The following is a 23137-nucleotide window of genomic DNA, read 5'->3' as shown; positions in this document are numbered from 1 at the left end:
AATTTTCATCTAGCTAACAAAAAACACAAACATTTTTGTGCCATTGGCGGCAAAGGGAGGGCTTCCAAGGCCTCTCCCCCCCCCTTGGTTTTTGGGCTAGAGGGGTGAAACATGGAGGGCATTTCGACCCCTTTTAGCCCACCAACTTTTAAAACATTTGGGTCTTCCCCAGAGTACTATTGTTATTAATATTATTAATATCATTAGTAAGACCCATTGGCTCACATCAGATGTAATAGGGAGGCACTCCTTCCCCAGACTCTGCTGTTTTTCTAGGCAGCAACGGGGCTCTTCAAGCCCAGTGCTAGCCAGGAGGGAAATGTCTCTTCCCTCCCTGCCAAGCACCGGGGTTGGAAGTTGCTGCCTAGAAAAACAACTGTTTTTCTAGCAGCAACAGGGCTCTTAAGCCTGGTGCTAGTCAGGAGGGAAAAGTCTCTTCCCTCCCTGCCAAGCACTTGGCTTGGCAACAATGGGGCTCTTCAAGCCTGGTGCTAGCCAGGAGAGAAAAGTCTCTTCCCTCCCGGCCAAGCACCTGGCTTGGAGCGTGGAGAGGCTTGGATAACAGTTTCAGTTATGCGACATTCGGCTTGCCCATTTATGTCAGATAACCGGAACTCTACTATATATGTATAAATATTATTAGTAAGATCCATTGGTTCACATCAGATGTAATGGGGAGGCACTCCTCCCAGACTCAGCTTAGGGTCCCAGAATAACTATCGTTATTTATATTTATATTTATATTATTATTAACACCCATTGGTACACATCAGCTGTAATGGGAAAGCAGCCCTCTGTCAGTACCTACTTGTTGTTAAGGGGCTGAAATGAAAGGAAAATAAAAGCAAGCATGATGACACTGGCTTTCATTTTCGTCTTGCCTCTTGTTTCCTATGAAAATGTCGTCATTCGTTTTGTGTAGATGAACGGTCGAAACGAAATGATAGCATGAAGGAAACGAAGGAAGAAATTTTACGCACATCTCTATTGCACACTCAGTTTCTCTAAATTGAAAAAAAAAACAGTAATTGTGTGCAGTTCTGCTTCCACCTAAACCACAGCCAATGACATTTCTGTCTGTCCTGAACTTGCAGCCTTTTCAAGCATTGTAAAACATTCTGTTCCATGCTTCTGCAAGTTCTAACAAACTATGATAATGGACAATTTGAGAAGCAAAGAGCTCCAAGAAGATGTTATCTTGATCCATCCTCAAAGGCAGATGTTTTTACAGAACTACTAGAATAATGTCTGTCTTAAGGTACATGATGAAAAAGAAAGCTTAAGAGCAATGGGTTCATTTTACTGGATAGTAACATACTGTGTTTTCTGACCTGGAAATAATTGAAGTGCTGCTGCTGCCTTTCACTGTATGAATATCCCTGAGTTAACAAAGTACAGTAGAGTCTCACTTATCCAACACTCGCTTATCCAACGTTCTGGATTATCCAACGCATTTTTGTAGTCAATGTTTTCAATATATCATGATATTTTGGTGCTAAATTCATAAATACAGTAATTACTACATAGCATTACTGTGTATTGAACTACCTTTTCTGCCAAATTTGTTGTCTAACATGATGTTTTGGTGCTTCATTTGTAAAATCATAACCTAATTTGATGTTTAATAGGCTTTTCCTTAATGCCTCCTTATTATCCAACATATTCGCTTATCCAACATTCTGCCGGCCCGTTTATGTTGGATAAGTGAGACTCTACTGTAGATGCATCCCTAAACATTACTTCCTTAACAGAAAATTTGCTGACAGAAGCAGAAGTAATATGGAAAGAACTTTATATACTGGCAATATGATAAGAATACAGATGTATTAAAGGGAGGGAGTTGAGAAGCTGTGTATGATGTAGGAAATTAATATTGAAAACTTAACAATATACATAATGCATAAGTAAACAAAAACTATTTGAATATTTTGCAGAATGTTACCATGTGTTCTGGTCTTGTAAAAAGCAAGGGAATTCTTCAGACAAGATTAAAAAACACTGCAGGAAATTTTTAAATCAAAAGTATAGTTAGGGCCTGAATTATTTTAATTGTGAATGTCAAACAATATCACTAAGTTGTTGTTTTGGTGAAAGTGCAAATTTTAAAATAAAAAATAAGTGTGAATCTTCTGCAGAACACTTGAAGGCATCTTACAAATTACAGGGATAGCTGCCTTTCTTTTTTCTTTTTCTTTAACACAAGACAGCCACTGTAGCCCTCCTATGTGTTGCTTAAGTTCTCCAAAACTTCTATTAGAGGACTCCGGCTGTGAGCCACTGAATGTCTGAACACAAAGGCTAACATATAACTTATTGAAGTTGGAGGCAGTTGAAGTGGGAGACAGTCACCCTTGTCTTTGTGTGTGTATGTGTGTCTGTGTCATTTCAAAGACAAAGTCTAGGCCAGACCTGCACAATCTGTGGCCGTCCAACTGTTTTAGCCTCGAATTCCCAGTAACCCTAGACAGCTTGTCCAATGGCCAGTAATTGTGGGCGTTAGTGGCCAAAATAGCTGAAGGGCCGCAGGTTGTGCAGGCCTGATCTAGACTGTATATCTGTTTTAATTCCAGTAAACCTTTGCCAACAACCTACGGACTTAGACCTCACCTACATTTATCAGATTAAACTGGGTTAAAGTGCTCTGAGGAGCCCCTGGTAGCGCAGTGGGTTAAATCGCTGAGTTGCAGAATTTGCTAACCAAAAAGTCGGCGGTTCAAATCCAGGGAGCAGAGTGAGCTGCCGCTGTCAGCTCCAGCTTCTGCCAACCTAGCAGTTTGAAAACATGCAAATGTGAGTAGATCAATAGGTACCGCTCTGGAGGGAAGGTAACAGCGCTCCATGCAGTCATGCTGGCCACATGGCCTTGGAAGTGTCTAAGGTCTGTGCTGGCTCTTTGGCATAGAAATGGAGATGAGCGCCAACCCTCAGAGTCGGACACAACTGGACTTGTCAGAGGAAAACCTTTATCTTAAAGTGCTCTAAAGCTGCTCCAACAGAGCTCTGGAGTGTCCCCAGAGCCCTTTGGCTAAAGATACATTGGGACCACCCAGAGCCGGCCCTAGGCAATTTTCAAGTGTAAGCAAGCAGCATTTTGCCCCCCCCCCCCCCCGAAACCAATCACTGAAAAATAAAAGGTAGAAGGTAGAGGTGAATACAATATATGTGTGATATATATATATATATATATATATATATATATATATATATATATATATATAGAGTCCCTGCATATATGTGTGTGTGTGTGTGTGTGTATAGGTAAAGGTATCCCTTGACGTTAAGTTCAGTCATGTCTGACTCTGGGGGTTGGTGCTCATCTCCATTTCTAAGCCCAAGAGCCGGTGTTTTCCATAGACACCTCCAAGGTCATGTGGCCAGCATGACTGCATGGAGTGCTGTTACATTCCCGCCAGAGCGGTACCTATTGATCTACTCACATTGGCATTTTTTTTCAAGCTGCTAGGTTGGCAGAAGCTGGAGCTAACAGCGGGCACTCACTCTGCTCCCGGGATTTGAACCTGGGACCTTTCGGTCTGCAAGTTCAGCAGCTCAGTGCTTTAATAATAACAACAACAACAACAACAACAACAACAACAACAACACACCAGACATCACAGTTGTGGAAAAGAAAAAGGTTTGGATCATTGATGTCGCCATCCCAGGTGACAGTCTCATTGACGAAAAACAACAGGAAAAACTCAGCCGCTATGAGGACCTCAAGACTGAACTGCAAAGACTCTGGCAGAAACCAGTGCAGGTGGTCCCGGTGGTGATGGGCACACTGGGTGCCGTGCTAAAAGATCTCAGCCGGCATTTGGAAACAATAGACGTTGACAAAATCACGATCTGCCAACTGCAAAAGGCCACCCTGCTGGGATCTGCACGCATCATCCAAAAATACATCACACAGTTCTAGACACTTGGGAAGTGTTCGACTTGTGATTTTGTGATATGAAATCCAGCATGACTATCTTGTTTGCTGTGTCATACAATATAATAATAATAATAATAATAATAATAATAATAATAATAATAATAATAATAATAAATCCCTTACAATATCCAAGATGGCTCACTGCTACAGAATCTTGGGAGCTTTAGTTTGGTATGGTACCATTATTGGCAGAGAAAGCTAAGCTGTAGGAGTTGAAATCCAATCATTTATCCTCCCTATAGAATCAATTTTATATGCACTTTTAGCTATGATTTATTTGCTATTTTATTGTGTTGTGTTTTTATTATTGTATAAGGCATTGAATATTTGCCTTTGCATTTGGAAGCTGCCCTGAGTCCTTTTGGGGAGAGAGGGCAGGTTAGAAATAAAATAGATTAATAACAATTATTATTATTATTATTATTATTATTATTATTATTATTATTATTAAATATCTGGAGGACTAAAGTTTGCCGATGCCTGCTCTATACTGCACTTTCCAGAACTTTCCCATCGCAATCTGCTATTGAGCTGGATACATGATTAAGACATTATTTCCAGCTTACTGAAGTTGGCTGTATATGTTTTGGCTGAGGGGGCAGAAATTGCCTTAAAGCCATCTTGTGCAGCTTCAAAAACCCAACACTTGAGAAAATTTTGCACTATAGCCAGATATTTTCAAGATTGTACGCAAAGGGATTGGCAAATATATCCTTTTTTGAGATGGATCTAAATCAGGCATGGGCAAACTTTGGCCCTCTAAATGTTTTGGACTTTAACTCCCAAAATTCCTAACAGCCAGTATTTGAGAACACAGAAATGCTGGACCACTCTAAAAGCCACTGTGTCAGACTACACAGAGAAGCCACTGAAATCCACAAGAAGCACATGGACAATTTCAACAGAAAAGCTAAAATCAGGACAGTAAATAAAGAACAACACCCAGAAAATGGGAATTTCAGACAGGAAACAATCAGGGCCAGCTAATACCTCCCAACAAAGGATTCCCCCAGGTAGGAAGCAGCCAGGCTTTGAAGCTGCAAGGCTATTCAATGCTAATCAAGGTGACCAATTGCAACATTCACACTTGCCTCCCACAGACAAGAGTTCTTTCTCCCACCCTGGACCTTCCACAGATATATAAACCCCACTTGACTAATTTCGCACAGACGTCAAAACCTGAGTATGTCTGCCACAGATGTGGGTGAAACGTCAGGAGAGAATGCTTCTGGAACATGGCCATAGAGCCCGGAAAACTCATAGCAACCCAGCCAGTAGGCTGTTGCTGAACAACCTATGAACTTTTAGCATTAAAGTTAAAAATGCCCAAGATTTTATCACTTAATACTGTTGGCATGTCTGGAGAAGAAGAATAGAATGCTTCTATACCAGGCAAGGGCAAACTTTGCCCATGTCTGGTGTTAGGAATTGTGGGAGTTGAAATTCAAAACAATCGGACAAAAAACTGGGAGTTGTAGTTTGGCATGGTACTGGCTCTCTTCTGCAGGGAAGGCTAGGGACTTTGTAAAACTACAACTCACATGATTACATGGCACTGAATCTGTTGCAATTGAGCTGGTGCCATAATCCTTTCTGGGAGCAGGAGCTGTTTTGGGTTTGGCGTCTCCTCCTGGAGATATCTCTTAAAGGGATATCCTCTGGCTCTTTAGGAAGGCTCCACAGGCTCTGGGGTTTCCCCTTTAAGCCAACTGCCTTAAAGAAGCAAAACCAAACGGGAAGGCTCCAAGGCAGGGCAAGGAGGACAAGGCAGGCATGGCTCTTTCTTCTCTTCTCTCTTCTCTTCCCTTCTCTCTTCTCTTCCCTCCCTCCCTGCTTCCCCCCCCCCTCTCTCTGCGACCTCTCAGAGAGAGAGAGAAGCAGGGAGGGGAGAGAGAGAAGGGAAGAGAGAGCAATGCCTGCCGCCACGGAAGGCGGAAGGCTTCTACTGAGCCGGTGGTTCCCGCGCGGGAGGGGGGGGGGGCGCGTCTCAATGGCGCCCCAGGGGACTGTGCACTCCAAGCGGGGGCCTCACTGGCCTCCATGTTGGACCGGGGCTGGGACCACCACAGCCACCACTGCACTGCCACCAGCAATCACAGAGTACCCATACAGCATGTACAGAGAACCGCCAGTATAGACAAGGAGTGCTAAGCTAAGTGAGAATATAGAAGGGAATATGAAAAGGAGAGTGTGTGTGTCTTTCACAATTACATACACAGTTACGTACACAGACACACATACTTTCCACATTCCCTGCTATGATTACATGTGGCATAGCTCTACCTGTGTAGACTAGTGCAGAGATATTCTCTCTGGTTTTAATGACTGGAATTTGTTTTTGAGCCATTGTTGTCACTGCAGTGTTCCATAGGAAATCCTTGTTAATGTGAACTGGTTCATGTGCAAAACATTAAGGTGCCTACTTTAATGTGAATGCAGCCCGGCTGTTCATCTTCTTGTAGCTCTGTGTATCTATTGGGAGCAAGCCGGGCATGGGAACCAATAACATGTGTGAACTACAATTGCTCCATCCATGTCTGTCAAATATGAAAACAGAAAATGTATTTTTTTATCACATTCCAGTATAATATTCTTTAAGTAGGATATTCATTCATATAATATTTCTGATGTGGATGTATGTATGACTTATGCTAAGGTGAAGCAGAGAACTAGTATGGTAGTACCAACCAAAATTGGTCAAATTTCTTTTCTCTCCATGCTCCAAAGAAGCCATTTTTATTTTGTAGCAATCTTAGTGAGATTTTCTTCCTTCTTCCCCCCACATAACTGTTTTAAAACCAAAAGTTCTTGGCTCATTCCTCACGTTCCCCATGAATTGCTGTTATTTAACAAGAGAAAAATCATAGCATTTCAGAAGAAATTTTATGAAGGGTGAAAACCCCATGGAATAGACACTTTTGAGTCTGTTGAATACATCGTTTGTCTATATAATTAACAGGGCAAGCAAATGGCGTGGTTTCTACTTTGTGGACAAGTTTCAAAATATGTGATTCTGAGAACCATGAAGTGCAAATGGGCAATGCAATTATTAAACACAATGTAATGTAGTTATTTTAAAAAGTTTTGTAGGAGGTTTATTCATTTGTTACTGTACTTTCCATTTCTTATTATAAAGGCTTATGCAGTATAGCAGTGTTAATAAAAAGATACAGCTTGGGTTTTGGTGAAGAATTTTACTGTCTAGTTAAACTCAATCTCAGTTTGGCTGGTGAACAAAATATCTCATTTAAGTGAAGTTGAGGTTCAGTCAGTAGACACCTAGACCAGCTCAAAGTGAATTGCAGTGTTATTCACATGTGCCTGCTGGATAGAGCTAGTTGACCTCGCTCGGCTGGCGGCAGCCAAGGGATGCCTCCAGCCTCTCTCTCCTTGACCCGTCTGTGCCCCTGCATACGAGCAAGGGATGCGACTATTATGAGAGGAATAGAAAATACCTAAACTGGGATCTCAAAAGAGGGGTTGTGACTATTATGCAATGGTGACAATTATGCAATGAAATATGGGTATCCCTTTTCTGCAACATGAAGTTTTTTCATGTCTGCCTTTGGTATAATTTAGTGATTCCCTAGAGTTGAAGAGATTATCAGATTCTACCCAGAAATGCACCACATGCTCACTCAGAGCATTTTCTTACTTTTGCAACATAACCACTTATTTTCCTTTTTCAGATACAGTTATCTACCTACCAACAGCTCAGTTTTCTTTATAATCCCTTTTGCAGTGCAGATATTCATGCCAAAATCGGTGGAGATGATTGATTGATAGATAGATAGATAGATAGATAGACAGACAGACAGACAGACAGACAGACAGATAGAGACAGACAGACAGACAGATAGATAGTGATAGGTATATTTCATACACAGTGTACTTTAAGAATGATTGCATCAAACTTAAGTATTAATTAAGCAATTTAAAATGCATTCTATGCATGATGCATGCATTTATAATTTGTTTTCTAGTGACAGGCATAAAATTTATAATAAAAGAATGGCTGTTTGTCTGTGGCAGCCAGAAGCCATTGGAACATTATGTTGGTTACTTCAAACTTTGACAGTATGCAGACTGTAGTTGAAACTCCTGAGGATGCTAGAAAGAATCGAACCAGGGCCAGCCATAATTTATTGGAAAATAATATCTGATGCTTCAAAATTTGACAAGAGTGTTTTTGAATGTAGTCCAAGTTGCAGTGCTACATTTCAGGAATAAATATAGTAGGAGCTGCATAGAAGCAAAAAAATAAAATAAAATAAAAGCTTGCTTTCATTTGGGGCTAATTGTGGCAAATGCCTCCAAATTTGACAAACTTGTAGTGCATGTTCCAGTGGTCAGTTACAAATTGGTGTGTGAAATAACTAGAAGCTAAACAAAGAGGGAGTCTCTATAATTCATAATTTGTCAGAATAGTTTATAGTCATCTTGCAGTTGATATGTCCAATTTCAAGTTGAAATTCCTAATTGGGGTCTTCAAGAGGCAAAAAAAACCAAGGCCTGCCATTGCTCACCCAGAAAGGATTTTTCAAAGAAATGAGATGCTGCTACTATGATTTCTCCTGAGCAAGGAGAAAAGGTGAGAAAACAGTAGATGCTGAGACGTTGCAGCAAAGATTCTTGGTATTACAGAGGGCCAGAAAAATAGGAGAGGGAACTTCCAATATGCTAGCAATAATACTCTTAAGATAGAAAAAGGAGGCAGTGGGAAAACAGGAGGCCCATTTGATCCCATTTGACAGCACAGGGACTGAAGTATGGCTCAGTGCAATTAAACTAGTATGCATAACATGATATTGCCTATATATCTGTGGGAAATAAAATATACCAAATACGATTAACACCAACATTTTAAGGTAATTTGTTTAGATGGAGATATATCCATTCATAAGCGGGAGAGGTGATTCATCCTATTAATCATTTACTTTAATGCACATTGTGTGTACTTAAGCATACAGCAAGAGCATGTCTCATTTTTATCATAAGCAATTTATTTATTTTATTTATTTATTTACTGCATTTTTATACCATGCTTTCTCACCCCAAGAGGGACTCAAAGCAATGTACAACATGGCATCGTCTTAAATAATCTAAACTTAAATCTGGTTGAGTTTGATATTTGTTGTGCTATCTAGTGAATGGTGTGAAAATACTAAGGCAAAGGTATTTTCATTATATGGGGCATTATTCAGGATATGATGTTTTTGAACTTCTACAACAGTGGTTCTCAACCTGTGGTCCCCAGGTGTTTTGGCCTACGACTCACAGAAATTCCAGCCAGTTTATCAGCTGTTAGGATTTCTGCGAGTTGCAGGCCAAAACATCTAAGGACCCACAAGTTGAGAACCACTGTTCTACACTCACATCAACTATCTCTTGGACTGTTGGCCATGCTGGTCTGCAAGAATTCTGCCTTTTCCACAGAATCTGTCACTGGACTGTACCTCACTATGGGAGTGAAGGGGATGAGAATTAAATGGTATTTTAGAACTCTGAGCTGGCCACAGGTATGTTGTACATTGTGTGTTGTAGAGCTGTTGATCTTTTGTGGGATTTGACAGGAATGGACGAGTGAGCAGGCCTGGCTTGTAGTATAATCATTGGGTGTTTGCCATCTTTGGATGCAAAAGGTTTTAGTAGAGCAGGGTTTCTCAATAATGTTTTATTGTTTGAAGAGATCAGATGTTGCCTTCAAAGATCTGCTGCATGTGTGTACACAGGTATACCAACAGGCACAAAAGTGCATGTCAAGTGGTATCGTGCTGGGGTTTTCTGATTATCAGAAATTCTTTCATCACCTGCCACCACCACCGACTGCTTGAACTCTTCTTTGCCCTCTTGAATTTGACCTTAATCCCTCCATTAACTGGAAGGATGGTGTGTTTCTCCACAATGTTGTATTGTTCTGGGCAATACTTGTTGCTATCCAAAGTATTTGGGAGTGGCTCAAGAAACAGTCCTTCCTGGTAGAGATTAAAACTGCTAGATATTGTTTGAGAGCAACACAGTTGCCTGCCTATTCGGACTCTCTGTGGAGTGTGGCTATAGAAATTATCCTACTCAGGGCCTCTTTCAAAATTGACAGCTGCACCACTGTACATGTTTGTTAATATTCCAGTAATGAAAAGGGTCAAACTCAAAGTAGCAAAGTGAAAATTGTGCCTTGACACTATGAAAGTAATAGGGAGACACACTAGTTTTATCATGAATTTGAAGCTAATCTATATATTCTTCTGTTCATTTGTAAACTTTCTCCATTTTTCTCTCAAGTTTTCACAGGGATTTAAAGACCATGTAAAGTTTGATAATTGGTCTCTTTGTTAAGAAATCTGATGCAAAACAGTTCAGTTTCAATTGCGCCCCCACAATACTCAGCCAGTTTATACTCATCAGTCATGTTAGTTTCCAAAACCACTACACATGTTTTGTAGTACGCTTTCTGTCGGAAATCTCATCATAAATATTTTCTCATTACTTATGTTGGAGTTTCAAATACAGAAGAACGCAAATTGTCATTTCATGTATTCTTTTGGTAATAACTCTCTAAAACCACATCTTTATTGTGCCACCATGAAAATAATGAAGAGATCTCCTGGCATGGAGGCATGGAGTCCTCTTGTGATATGGTAAAGCTCAGGTGATTTATAGAGAACCAGGTGACAGAACTTTGAAAGAAAATTCAGTATATGTGGAAAGTCCATTTTTTAAAAAAAACATAGCTGATGTCATTACATAACATGTCTATTTTGGCTTTTTAGCTGGCATGAACATGCCAACTCCCAGCTGCTTTCTAGTTAACTGTCTGAACTGAGTCTTAAGAAATGAAGAAAATTAAGTATATAAGTGAATAACATTTCATTTACAGATTATATCTCTGCATTTACTACATCTATGTAATATATATATTCTTTTATAATAATTATATATATATTTTCCTTCCAGAATCGAATGGAGGAAAGCAAAGCACTATTTAGGACAATTATTACATATCCCTGGTTCCAGAATTCTTCAGTCATTCTGTTCTTAAATAAGAAAGATCTTCTAGAGGAAAAAATAATGTATTCCCATCTAGTTGACTATTTCCCTGAGTATGATGGTAAGAAACATCCTTTTATAAGTTTTCATACTTCTTTGTCTCTGTCGCACAAACACATTTTAGCTCTGCCAGCCTAAGTATTTGAATGTGTCTTATACAACAAGGATTCCAGTGAAATGCTACTTTTTGTATTGTTATGAATCTGTATTTAATATTAGATCATGGTTTCATAACTAGGGAAACACCCCCTGAAACATTCCCACTGTACTTCTTTCATTCACCTGGATAAGGTTGAGGATGGAGTAGTCTCATAATAACCATTGTGGGCTAAGTCTGGAAGTTTTGCATATGCATGTTGTATAAATGAGAAGAGATTAGAGCTTTCAGGTAATGTTGATTTTAAGGTTAATAACACATTACAATGTTGCTGTTTTAAAAAATTAAGAACTGGAATTGCTTTTAATATAACTTTGCATTTGTTCTGTTTGACAACGTAAAATGCATTTTTGGTTTATAAATGTTTGAGGATTTGCTTTTTTTTTTTTTTACAAAAATTAACAAAAATAATTTTACTGTGTTATATTACTACTGATAAAAATAGTAGAAGTACTACAATACAACAACAATGTGAAGTAGTATTTGAGGAAATAACAAAATAATAATCAATTGGATCACAATAGCACCGTTTCACTGATTACTAGATTCTTAAATAGAATCTGAACTATGAGTAACATCTGGTAGACTAATAAACTGAACTATACTACTACTACTAGTGCTATTACTACAGTTACTTTTCTTTGATCTGCAAAGTTAAAAACTATTTATTTTCATATTTCTTACATGGAGAACTTTGTCCTCTAAAATTTAGATCGCACCTGTGCTTCTGTTTGCGCACGCTAAGTAAAACTGTTTTGTTGGTTTTTTTCTCCCCTGGTATAACAGGACCTCAGCGAGATGCCCAGGCAGCAAGGGAATTCATCTTAAAGATGTTTGTCGACCTGAATCCAGAGAGTGAAAAAATCATCTACTCCCACTTCACGTGTGCCACAGATACGGAGAATATCCGTTTCGTCTTTGCTGCTGTCAAGGACACTATCCTACAATTAAACCTGAAGGAGTACAACTTGGTCTAACTGTGCCTCTTAGGTTTCCACCCACCTGTACCCCAATTTGGGCAGTTGAAGATATTCAAGAGGGACTGTATTATCTGTGAAAATGATCCACATAATACTAATTTATTGCTGGCCTGGACTCTGTTAATGTTCACAGAGTTTATAGTAAATATTATGATTTTATTTAAACTTTACAGGAGGAAAAAGAAACGATGCTGAACTACATTCACAGCACATTTCCTCATTTTTTTAGTCAAAACCTTGTGACTCAATGTATTTTAAATCCTCAGTTGTGCACTCACAAACAGTAGGCTTGGGTTTGTTTTGTTTTTTTCTCAATTATTGGAACCAAGTTGTTCCTCTTGTTGTCTCTGTCTCTTTTATGGATTTTTTTAAAGGTACAATGGCCTTTCCCCCACATTTTGTTCCTTGGTTTCATCTATAGTATTATGGTCAGAAAAAAATTGTCACTTAGAATTAAAGCCATCAATTGTTCTGATTTTTCAGTAACGACTCTTTTTTTTTCTTTTTTTTAAAGATTAAACATATTGATATTCTAATTCTATTTTTAAATTTTGACAGATGTCAAAATACATTTGCTTTTTGGTACTGTCTTTGCACTGAAGGCTGGGAGTGTTGTTCAGTGGGAATATTAATTGTAGCAGTGTTAAATGGATTTTATCTTTAATTGTATCATGGAAGCTGAGCAGACTGCAAAAACACAGCAACAAACTACTAAGACACAAAGGCAATTCAAGAAGTAGAATAGCTTTTTGGGTTTGTTTGTTTTTTAGTTGCCATGTGCCATTACTTTTTTTTCTCTTCCAGAATTGTATTCTCTTTTCATTTTCATTTTTTTTCCCATAATCACAGATGCCAAACAAATGTCATGGACACTACAATAGCCTGGAATTATTATTATTATTGGTATTATTTTTATTAATCAGACTGGCTAGATTTCTCACTGCAATTTCAGACCTATTTTATTGTCTGCGAAGTTTCATGTTGCCAAATGGGGCTTTTCTTTTATGAAAGCATTCACTTTGAAGTGTAAGATAACCAATTTTAAATGCCAAGTGGGCTGATTGATTATTCGTTCCTGACAACTGCCAAATGTTTAAGCAAGTAAATTCATTTCCCTCTTTTTTCAGTGCCACCTTTCTCCAAAACAAAAGTAACAGCAGTATGAGTGAAAATGTTATTTGGTGCTATATATACACACATGCATACAGTCTATTGATTCAAAGTGAGTTTTACTCTTATCAAAGATGGCATAGGATTTCACAGTGGGATGGCTCCCCTTTCTTAAGGCACCTTGAACTGAAAAAAATTGAAATAACATATACCTAATGTGATTCCCTAATCAATGGATTGGGAGATTTCTAAATGAGACCATTTCTTGAGAGCTTATATTATTTATGAAATGGCTGAACAAACCACATTGAAAGGCAAAAGTTGCAGTCCTATGCACATTTACCTGGGAGCAAGTTCTATTGATCTCAGTCAGAATTCCTTCTGAGTAGACATGCATAGGATTGCGCTGTTAACAATAAACTTCTAAAAAAAAAAAACACTGCACAGGCCTTGATGAGCATCTCTTTTTTGCATCTGGGATTGAAATAATTTTCAGGTTTTGTGTAAAACAATCTTGTAAATAAGATTGATGTCGAGTTGCAGAGTTGTGTTTTGGATCAGAAAGGTCAGGCACAACATTGGGCAATTTTTTTTTCTGATTTCCATGGTTCCAGCACGTAAATTGAAACTGTTGCTCTGTTGCAATTTTTGGTAAAGGTGGGATAATGAGAATGACTTAATAAATGTTTCACCATTGTTTAATAGCGGCTACAGCTGACTGAACATCAATTTGGGTGGCCCTGACACAGGTTTCCCGTTTTCATGAGCATGGATGATACAGCAGCAAAGCTGGATGGATCATCCTCAACAACAACTAATGAGATGTCCCTAACCCTTAACATTCTCCATTAACAATGAAAAGTTGGACTGCTTTTTTTTCTCCTTTGCTCATCACGAGACATCTTGTAATTTTAAAATGGTTGTAGGTATAGTGCAATTATGAATGCTATAGTCATTGTACATATATCTATATATATATATATATATATATAATATTATATATATATATGGCAGCATCCATACTGGCTTTGTAATCATTAACTTTTTGGCAGATTGAATGTGCTGTATCAATATGTATCTATGTAATTGTAATGTATGTCTTATAGATAATTCACATTTTAAATAATGTTATTTTATTTACTTTTTAAAGAGAGAATGTAATTTTTTGGTCTTTTTTCTGACTAGGTTTTTAATTTTGTTTTATTTACAAAAACAGTTATTATAATGCAGAGCAGTACTGGTGTCATGCTGTGTAAAATCATTGGAACAACCCTGAATTAGTAGTGGGCTGAAAATACACCTGCATACACACACGCACAAACCCTGATGAGAAGTGGACTGAAAATATACATTCTGAGCTTTAACTGACTTTTCAGTTCAGATTCAGAGGGAGGACACAGCTTTGTTGTAAACTGCTGGGTTGCATTTATTATTTTGGCCAATGAAAAGAAGGGCTAGGGTACCCACTGTTTTTTTTTCATAAACTATTACAATGTTTTTACCACCAGATGATTCTCTGCTGTTGCCTTAATACTTGTGTTATGTGTGGTACCTGATCTTGGGAATATTTCAGTACAATTCTGGATTGTCAGAAACTATGTAACCGGCAAACATCTTTAAAAAAAAAAAAGCCATGCCTATTTAAGTGTGGTAATGGGGAATGTTTCTCAACCAAAATACCCTAAAGGTATCAGATTCTGTCTGATCTTGAAAGCTAAGCAAGGTCTTTCATGGTTAGTACTTAGATGAGAGGTTGCCAAGAAATATCAGGTATTGTAGGCTATATTTCAGAGGAAGAAACTGGCTAAACAATCTCTTGAGCATAACTTGCCTAAGAAAACCCTATGAAATGCATGGGGTTGCCATAATTTGATAGGTTGAGTTGAAGTCACATAAATACATTCATGCAGTATGTGCATGGAACTAAATTTCAATAGAAAGCCACATAGATACAACAATGTGATTGGAGAGGGTGGGAGGTAGTATACCTTGGATTAGAAAGGGATCCACCTTTTGCCATTTCTCACATGCCAGATTTTAACTACATGGGTTTTTTAAAAATGAGAAAATGAACACATCACTAATATTTTGTCACATAGCTTTTAAATATGAGTATACATGATGGAAAGTTAAGATTCAGAAGTTTGTTATTTGAGGGTCCTTTTTGAGGTTGTTGTCACAACATTATGCAAGGTTTCCACTATGCAATGAAATTCATTGTATAGACATTGCACTTTCTTTAACTGTGACATACTCCAAAATTAAATTTCCCAGGTCCAATCCAGTAATATTTGACAGGTTGCTCCTTTCTTTAAATATTACAATACTGCCTCCCGATACAAGAGAGTTGAGGTATTTTATGTTGCATTGCTAACATAAATTTATGCTATAGGATGTGAGAAGTGACGCTAAAATGGACAATATGAGATAAAAGGGAAACTTTAATCTTTACTAAAAAATACTATGAAATGTGTCCTGATTTTGATATACACTGATACTGTTGTTTATGCAACTGCCATTTTCATAAAATAATAGGGTTGAAAGAGCATTTTGGTTCAGCTGAACTCAGGTAAGGCCTCTGCTACAGGATATAGTATTTTATTTCCAGTTATAGCCGAATTCTCCTCGTAACAATTCAGTGCAATATATTGCTGTTGTGCGAACTGATGCCTGAATCCAACTGCTAGGGCCATCTACAGTAGACTCATTCAGTAAATTGTTATATAGTAAAACAGCACTTAACTATATATAATTGTGTGAAGGTTGACTTTATGTAAAAATTGAAGACAGGCCTTGGGGCCAAAAGTATGGATTTTGATGTGACATAGATATGTTGAGGGTCATTCTGGAATGTCCCGATGCCGCCTCAGAGGCTGGTTGTCCTTAACCACCGCCACTGCCACTTTCCCACCCAGACCTTCAAAATAACCAGAAATGGCACAGCAGCAGTGAGAGTAGAGGGAGTTGGTGCTTCTTTTCGGTTCTTCCAGAATGGTCTAAGCCCGTGGTTCTCAACCTGGAGTCCCCAGATTTTTTGGCCTTCAACTTCCAGAAATCCTAACAGCTGGTAAACTGGCTGGGATTTCTGGGAGTTGTAGGCCAAAAACATCTGTGGACCCCAGGTTGAGAACCACTGGTCTAAGCTCTCTATTCAAAGAAGGGAATGGTTCCTTTTTTATATAAAGGTTTAGGTAAAGTACTTACATTGTGATGTGAATAAGTCACACCAGGTTTACTTGCTCAATTTCGGACTAAAATTTCCAAACTTATACATGAGCACATACAGTACATAACTTCAGCTGATTCATTGTGGCTTTTCTAGCACTTGAATTTAAGCCTAAATCTCCAAATAGTACTGGAGGTGACAAATCTGCTCAAGAACTTTGTGATATTCTTCCCATATAGACTTGCTTATCAGGCACAATGAAAACATCTCATTGCAAATCTCTCTGATTACATCTATTTGGCCATCTTAAGCTGCCTTGAGATCTATTTGTTATATGATGATTATGGCAGATTTTACATTTGAAGCCATGTGTACTATATTTTGGCTCTTAGAATGAAAGTTGTGGTGATTTTGGTTTAGTCCTGGGTTTTTTTATCTACTGAATTCAGGGTGCTTGATAATGACTCTTTAAATGGATTATTAACTGGCCTCCTCAGTTTTAAGAATTTATTTTTCTTTGAAAAGAGAAGTCTAAAAATGATTAGGAGTGGGCAGTCTTTATTTACTATAGCTTTGAGGAGGATATTATAAGATTTTAAAACTCATTAGCAAGGATTCAAAAGTTCACTTTATGTTTTCTACTTGTAACACAGAAATGTTCCATACCACTAGAGTACCAGTATTCTAGGAAAGGTAGACACATGAGATGAATGTAGGCCATTGGATCAAGTTTTGTGTTTGAATTGAGGTACTTGGATGTGCCAACATCCTTTGAATTGCCGGCACAACATTGCCATGTATCAGTGCACCACAAGCCTTTTCTCTTAAAGAAAAATGATACTGCTCTCCTTACTTTAGGATTGGTTTTTTTTTTGTAAGTGGTTATTTTCTGCTATGCCTTACAGAAGTGAGTCAAGACATGAGTGCCTCTTAACAGAGCAAGAGAAGACATAACAAAACCAAAAGATTGTGTATCTTTGCCAACAGTGAATATCTTAAATGGACAAACAAAAAATAGGATTCTTGGAATTGTATTTTCTTAGTGTTCTTTAGGAGTGTATTCTCTAAAAAGTTGTACTAAGTCAGTGTTGTCATTACTGGGAAAATTACAAATTCATTTAATTCAAAGGAGCCCCCAATGGCACAGTGGGTTAAACCCTTGTGGTGGTAGGACTGATGACCTGAAGGTTGGGTTGCTGACCTGAAGGTTGCAAGTTCGAATCCAACCCAGGGAGAGCGTGGATGAGCTCCCTCTATCAGCTCCAGCTCCATATGGGGACATGAAAGAAGTCTCCCACAAGGATGGTAAAAACATCAAAACATCTGGGCGTCTCCTGGGCAACCTTGCAGATGGCCAATTTTCTCCCACCAGAAGCGACTTGCAGTTTCTCATGTCGCTCCTGGCACGAAAAAAATAATTCAAAGGGAATTGTGTTGAAGGATCTGGAGGACTTTTTTGCTAAGACATATGAAATGGGTTTTTTTCATTATTTTTAAAACTTGCCTTTCTCAGAAGATAACTGATACCATTCAGAAGGATAAACTCAAGAGCAGAGTCAATTTTCAGAACTAATTGGAGTTTTGTCAAAGTATATGAACAAATTAATCTTACTTATTCCATCATTTGGTTGGGGGGGGGGGGGGTTCCATCTTGAAGTTTTAACTACAAGCAGACTTTTTTTAATATTAAGAATAATAATTCAGAAATGACTGTGATTTTCAGAAAAACAAGTTAAAATTGTGAGGAGAAGGGCTGCATAGTAAGAGATTGCTAGGGACTTCCAGCCTTTGTAAAATGACCTTTACTCACTGACCCTTCCCATTTGTTTTGCATTCCTCACAAAAGACTGAAATGACAGAACATCAAAAATGTTAATACACCTGAAAAGTAATAAAATATACCCAGTTAAATTATAATGATGTGCTGCTCTTCTTGAAACTTTTTGAAAAAGTACCTTTCTACACCAAGTACTTTGGACAGTACTATCGTGTAACTAATGGTGTGTGCTTGGGGTGACAAAATAACCTGCCAAAGCCTTGCCTTAGCTGAAATGTAATCATACAATCCACTTGTATCTTTCAGATTTCATCCCATCATCACAATTACATTATGAAATGTGTTGCATATGGCTAGCTATTCTATTATGGCCATTCATATACCGGCTTTTGTAAATAACGGTCCTTTCAACAGGCATTCATACATCTGCATTAAATATATACCTTCTTTTCTTTGTGTAGCCTTATGTTGATTCAGAGATTGCTTTTTGCAATCTTCACCAAAGTCAATAGATCCAAATCCAGAGCGCTGTCTCCACTCGTGTGGACCTGAGGATTTTTTCAATTTTGCCTCCTCCATTCAATGACCCCAAAATCACACTGTGCATATAGGTCATGAATACATGACTGAAAGGAATTACTAGGTCATACATTAAAAAAACATTTTTTTCTTCTATTTCCTAAGTCATTGTTCCTTTTTAACTAGTATTATATGTGGGTCACCTAGTGGCCATGTCACCATGTAGTCCCATGTTCAGTGTGCCTGTATTCATGCAAGTGGATGATTCTACTTATATTGTGGGTTCGTTTTGAAGACTTTTGAATGCAATTTTTGAAATGTGACAGACACCATCCAAGGTCTGTAAGAACTTCTCCAAAGAATGAAGAATATCTTAACACAGATTGCAAAAGATTGTAAGTGCTAGGCAGGAAAGATGTAGCTGTACAGGAACATTTTCTCTCCAAAGGATACGCTATGATGCAATTTTGTCCATGTTTTCATTTTATCACCACTTTGGGAGTTGACCTTAACTGGATGTGTTCATTTCACAGGAGAAACTGGACTTTTAACAGTATTTTATAAATTGCACTTGTTCTTAATGTTCTTCAAATGCATGTATTGTGTATAGTTTGGGGATTAATAGTTTTTGACTAGAACTATTGTATAAATACTTCCCCCAATGACCGTGCTAGTTAAAATTATAACATAATTGGGCAAAATTTTGTACACCAGTATCCTCATTTCTTTACATTTGCATATCTTGAAGTACTTATGGCTTATTGTTCTCCTTAAATGCCTTTTTATTATAATAATGGAATAAATTCTTTTATTCCAATGATCAATTTTCGGTGCTTTATCTTAATTAGATAAACTCAACTGTAAAGAGCAAAATCTTCCTGAATATATCTAAAACACCTGATGGGCTGTATTCCCCTTGACTTTTTTTTGGGGGGGGGGTGGTATTTCTGTGCTCAAAACATGATCATATACATATATTCTCAGAGGCTAAGTTCAATGAAAACTACAACCAGGAAATTATGTCTGGGATTGCAACCTTATTTGTGCTGTTGACAAAGAATGGAGTGAAACTGTTAACAATTGGAATGTAAAATTGGAATACATTTTCTTTCTTGGAGTTACCGGTAATAGATTGTAAGGTTTGCACTTTATAGTGAAAGGTTTGTGTTTTCAAAACTGTTTATTTAAGCAAAGTATATACAGGCAGTCCCCGAGTCATAAACACCTGACTTAGAAACTATTTATTGTTAAGAACAGAGGTAAGACAACAGGAAGTGAGAGAAAGTCTATCCCTAGGAAGGGAAATTCACTCCAGAAAGAGTCATCATGGGGAAAAGATGTCTCCATTGAAGCTTTCTTACCCATCCTTGTTTCAACAGCAAGCCACCTTTTCCAAAATCCAATTATCACAGGGACAGAAAGGGAGGTGAAATCTTCTGAACAGGACAGATAACAAAGCAAACACCACAGGAGTGTTAATGCTTCCATACGTATGTGTGTGTGTGTGTGTGTGTGCTTGGCTGGACTTACACTTAAAAATGTACCTGTTCCAACTTACAAATAAATTCAACCAAAGAACAAACCTACAGAACCTATCTTGGGGACTGCCTGTATTCACGTATAAATCAAACTCATGTATGAATTGAGGACAGGTTTTGGGGTCAAAATGATGGATTTTGATATAACCCCTGGATAAGTCAAGCTATTTCTCTCTCAAGTATTCAAAAAAGCCAGAAATGGCACCATGGTGGAGAGATCAGTACTTTATTTTAGATTCTCCCAGGATGGACAAATCTCTTGCCTGTTGCTACCCTATTCAGAGATGAGGATTGATCCTTTTTAAAGTAAGAGTTTAGGACCCCTGAGAAAGTCAATCCAGTTTTTTAAACTGATTTTTTTGACTAAAATTTCTACATGAGTATATAAGGTAATCAAATGTGGGAAATGTTTCTTCTGGATGCTGGTAAAAAGCATTCAAACTAGAATATATGCTGTTATTCTGCTGTGATGAATCTTTGGCCCTTGACATATTTTTCCTGCAATCCCACAATCATTCTATCTAAGATGGGGAATGAGAGCTTCTCACCTCTGCATTTGCCAGCATGAGAGAGTTATCTCTAATGTCCAATAGCATAAAACCAGAAAACTTGTACCACCTTGGGAGTTACTAGTTGCCCAGGTCATTTTCCTGCTATCAGGAATGTTAAGCCTAGCTAAGATAAGCTGTAGAAAAGGGATGATAGTACACATGGTGACCCTCGAGATATTGTTAGGCTTTCACCATTTGCTATGCTGGCTAGTATTACTAGGAGCTGTAGTCCAATAATAACGAACTATGCACAGTTCTCGACCCTGCTATAGAGTTGGCGGTACAGGGGGCACTTGATATTATCCACTGCAGTTTTATTCCAGGATCCACTGGATAATAAAATTTGTGGCTGCTCATGTTCCAACATATATATAATATAATGGAACATGAGCAGACTCTGGTAATGACACACACATCTCACTCGTGGTGAGATTGGCATAACCAGTCACACATTTCCCCTGGTCATATCACCTTGCTATCAGAGGGCAGTCAACATTTCAAATCCTTCAGGATTGGGCCACATGACCATGGACGCTCTGCTGTCATCATCCAACCCCCCCCCCCCCCCCGGCCTCAATTATGCTTATGGTCCGGAGCACTTCTAGAGTGAGTATATTTATTATTTCATTTATTTATTTATTTCCAACATTTATATCCCACCCTTCTCACCCAAAGGGACTCAGGGCGGTGTACACAATTGGCAACAATTTGATGCCTACACATAATTAAAACATAGCAATGAATATCCAATTAAAACAATATAAAAATATAAAACATATGGTTAAATATCAATTCATCCAAAATCCTCGTGCTGTAGCCGTAAATGGTTGTCTTTATCATTTAATCTTCGAAAGCCTGGGCACATAGCCATGTTTTCAGGGATTTTCTAAAACTCAAAAGGGTTGGGGCTTGTCGTATATCTCTGGGGAGGGTGTTCCACAACCGAGGAGCCACGATCGAAAAGGCCCTGTCCCTCGTCCCCACTAGCTGTGCTTGAGAGGCAGGTGGGACCGAGAGCAGGGCCTCACCAGATGACCTTAGGGATCTTCCTGGCTCATAGGAGGAGATACGTTCGGACAAGTAGATTGGGCCAGAACCGTTTAGTCCATCCACATATTGTTTAGTCCATCCACTCAGGATCCCTTTTGGCCCAAGAATGTTTGTGTGACTTAAGGTATAGGGGTGTATAAAATAATTATGAAAATCAAGCATTTACTGATAATCAGCATTTTCATGGCTTGCTAAACAGACTGATTTTCCTTTTCATGAAGTACAGCTGAATAATAAAAACATGAAAACACTGTAACAATCTACACATACTACATAGTGGTGTTCTGTGGATCAGTACCAGTCAATGAACCGTCAGTTCTTGGCCCGTGGCAAGTTTCTGGCCCAGAAATTTATGCAAAAAAGACTGGTACAATAATGATACCAGTCTTGTACATGGGGGTGGGGGAGATGCCAACCCACCACATCAGATAGCATGAGAAGCACTTATCTGCCCTGTTCTGGGACATGTTCATAATGTTACACAATGAAAAATTAGGTAACTCATTCGGGGTCTCTATAGATCAAGTCTGGTAACACTGGAAATTTTCTCAATGATGAATTCCTATGCTGCAGAAATGTAAAGCCTATCACCTGTCCTAGACATTCTTTGTTTTTAAGATGTATAAATAGAAATGTAAAAACAACCCTTGAAGCATATTAACTGAAGGGAAAAGTCAAAATAAGCTGTAATTGTATTTAATTGCAGTCATGACCTCCTTTCCAGTGTGACTCATAACTTTGGGTAGGGAATGCTTCAGTAGATCCAACAGCAGGCATTAGACTCCGTGACGGGAAAGTCAGTGGAGGCTAGAGAATTATAAGCTGTATGAATTTCATGCAGCGCAATTCTAAATGTTTAGTACTATGTTCAATGGGCCTCACAGTTAAGTGGGTTCAAAATCACCCAAAAGACGTGTAATGTTCTATATCAGTGGTTCTCAACCTGTGGGTCCCCAGATGTTTTGGCCTTCAACTCCCAGAAATTCTAACAGCTGATTATCTGGCTGGGATTTCTGGGAGTTGTAGGCCAAAGCACTTGGGGACCCACAGGTTGAGAATTCCATCAGTTTTTCACAGTATCTAGCACTAACTTATGCAAGCTAATTGTACAGAAATGCAGTTAATTTTGAGGCAGTGAAAAGAGGGAAAAGGCTGAGTAAATGCCATAAATGCCAAATATGTGTTAGTCAGCTCAAAGCTCTTCAACAGGTGACAGTATAACCAGGTCTATGACAGGAACTGATTGATCTCCAAAATTTGGTGTTAGCATGCAGTGAATGATATCAGCAGAAATTCTTAGGGATTCAG

General features: G+C 38.4%; 1 protein-coding gene across 2 annotated transcripts in view; it reads left to right on the top strand.

Moving 5' to 3' along the window:
• The window catches only part of LOC100565556 (guanine nucleotide-binding protein G(q) subunit alpha), a 125706-nt gene extending 106196 nt beyond the window's left edge, over window positions 1–19510 (top strand). For both annotated transcript variants that reach the window (XM_003216474.4, XM_008103274.3), the window contains exons 6-7: window positions 10889–11042; window positions 11925–19510. In XM_003216474.4, coding sequence (XP_003216522.1) covers window positions 10889–11042; window positions 11925–12115 — 345 coding nt within the window. In that variant the 3' untranslated portion in view covers window positions 12116–19510. The remainder of the gene's footprint in view (window positions 1–10888; window positions 11043–11924) is intronic.
• Window positions 19511–23137: the final 3627 nt, after the last annotated feature.

Source organism: Anolis carolinensis, chromosome 2 (genome assembly GCF_035594765.1).
Source record: "Anolis carolinensis isolate JA03-04 chromosome 2, rAnoCar3.1.pri, whole genome shotgun sequence".
In the NCBI taxonomy this organism is placed as follows: domain Eukaryota; kingdom Metazoa; phylum Chordata; class Lepidosauria; order Squamata; family Dactyloidae; genus Anolis; species Anolis carolinensis.
This window is presented reverse-complemented; position numbering and strand designations above follow the sequence as displayed.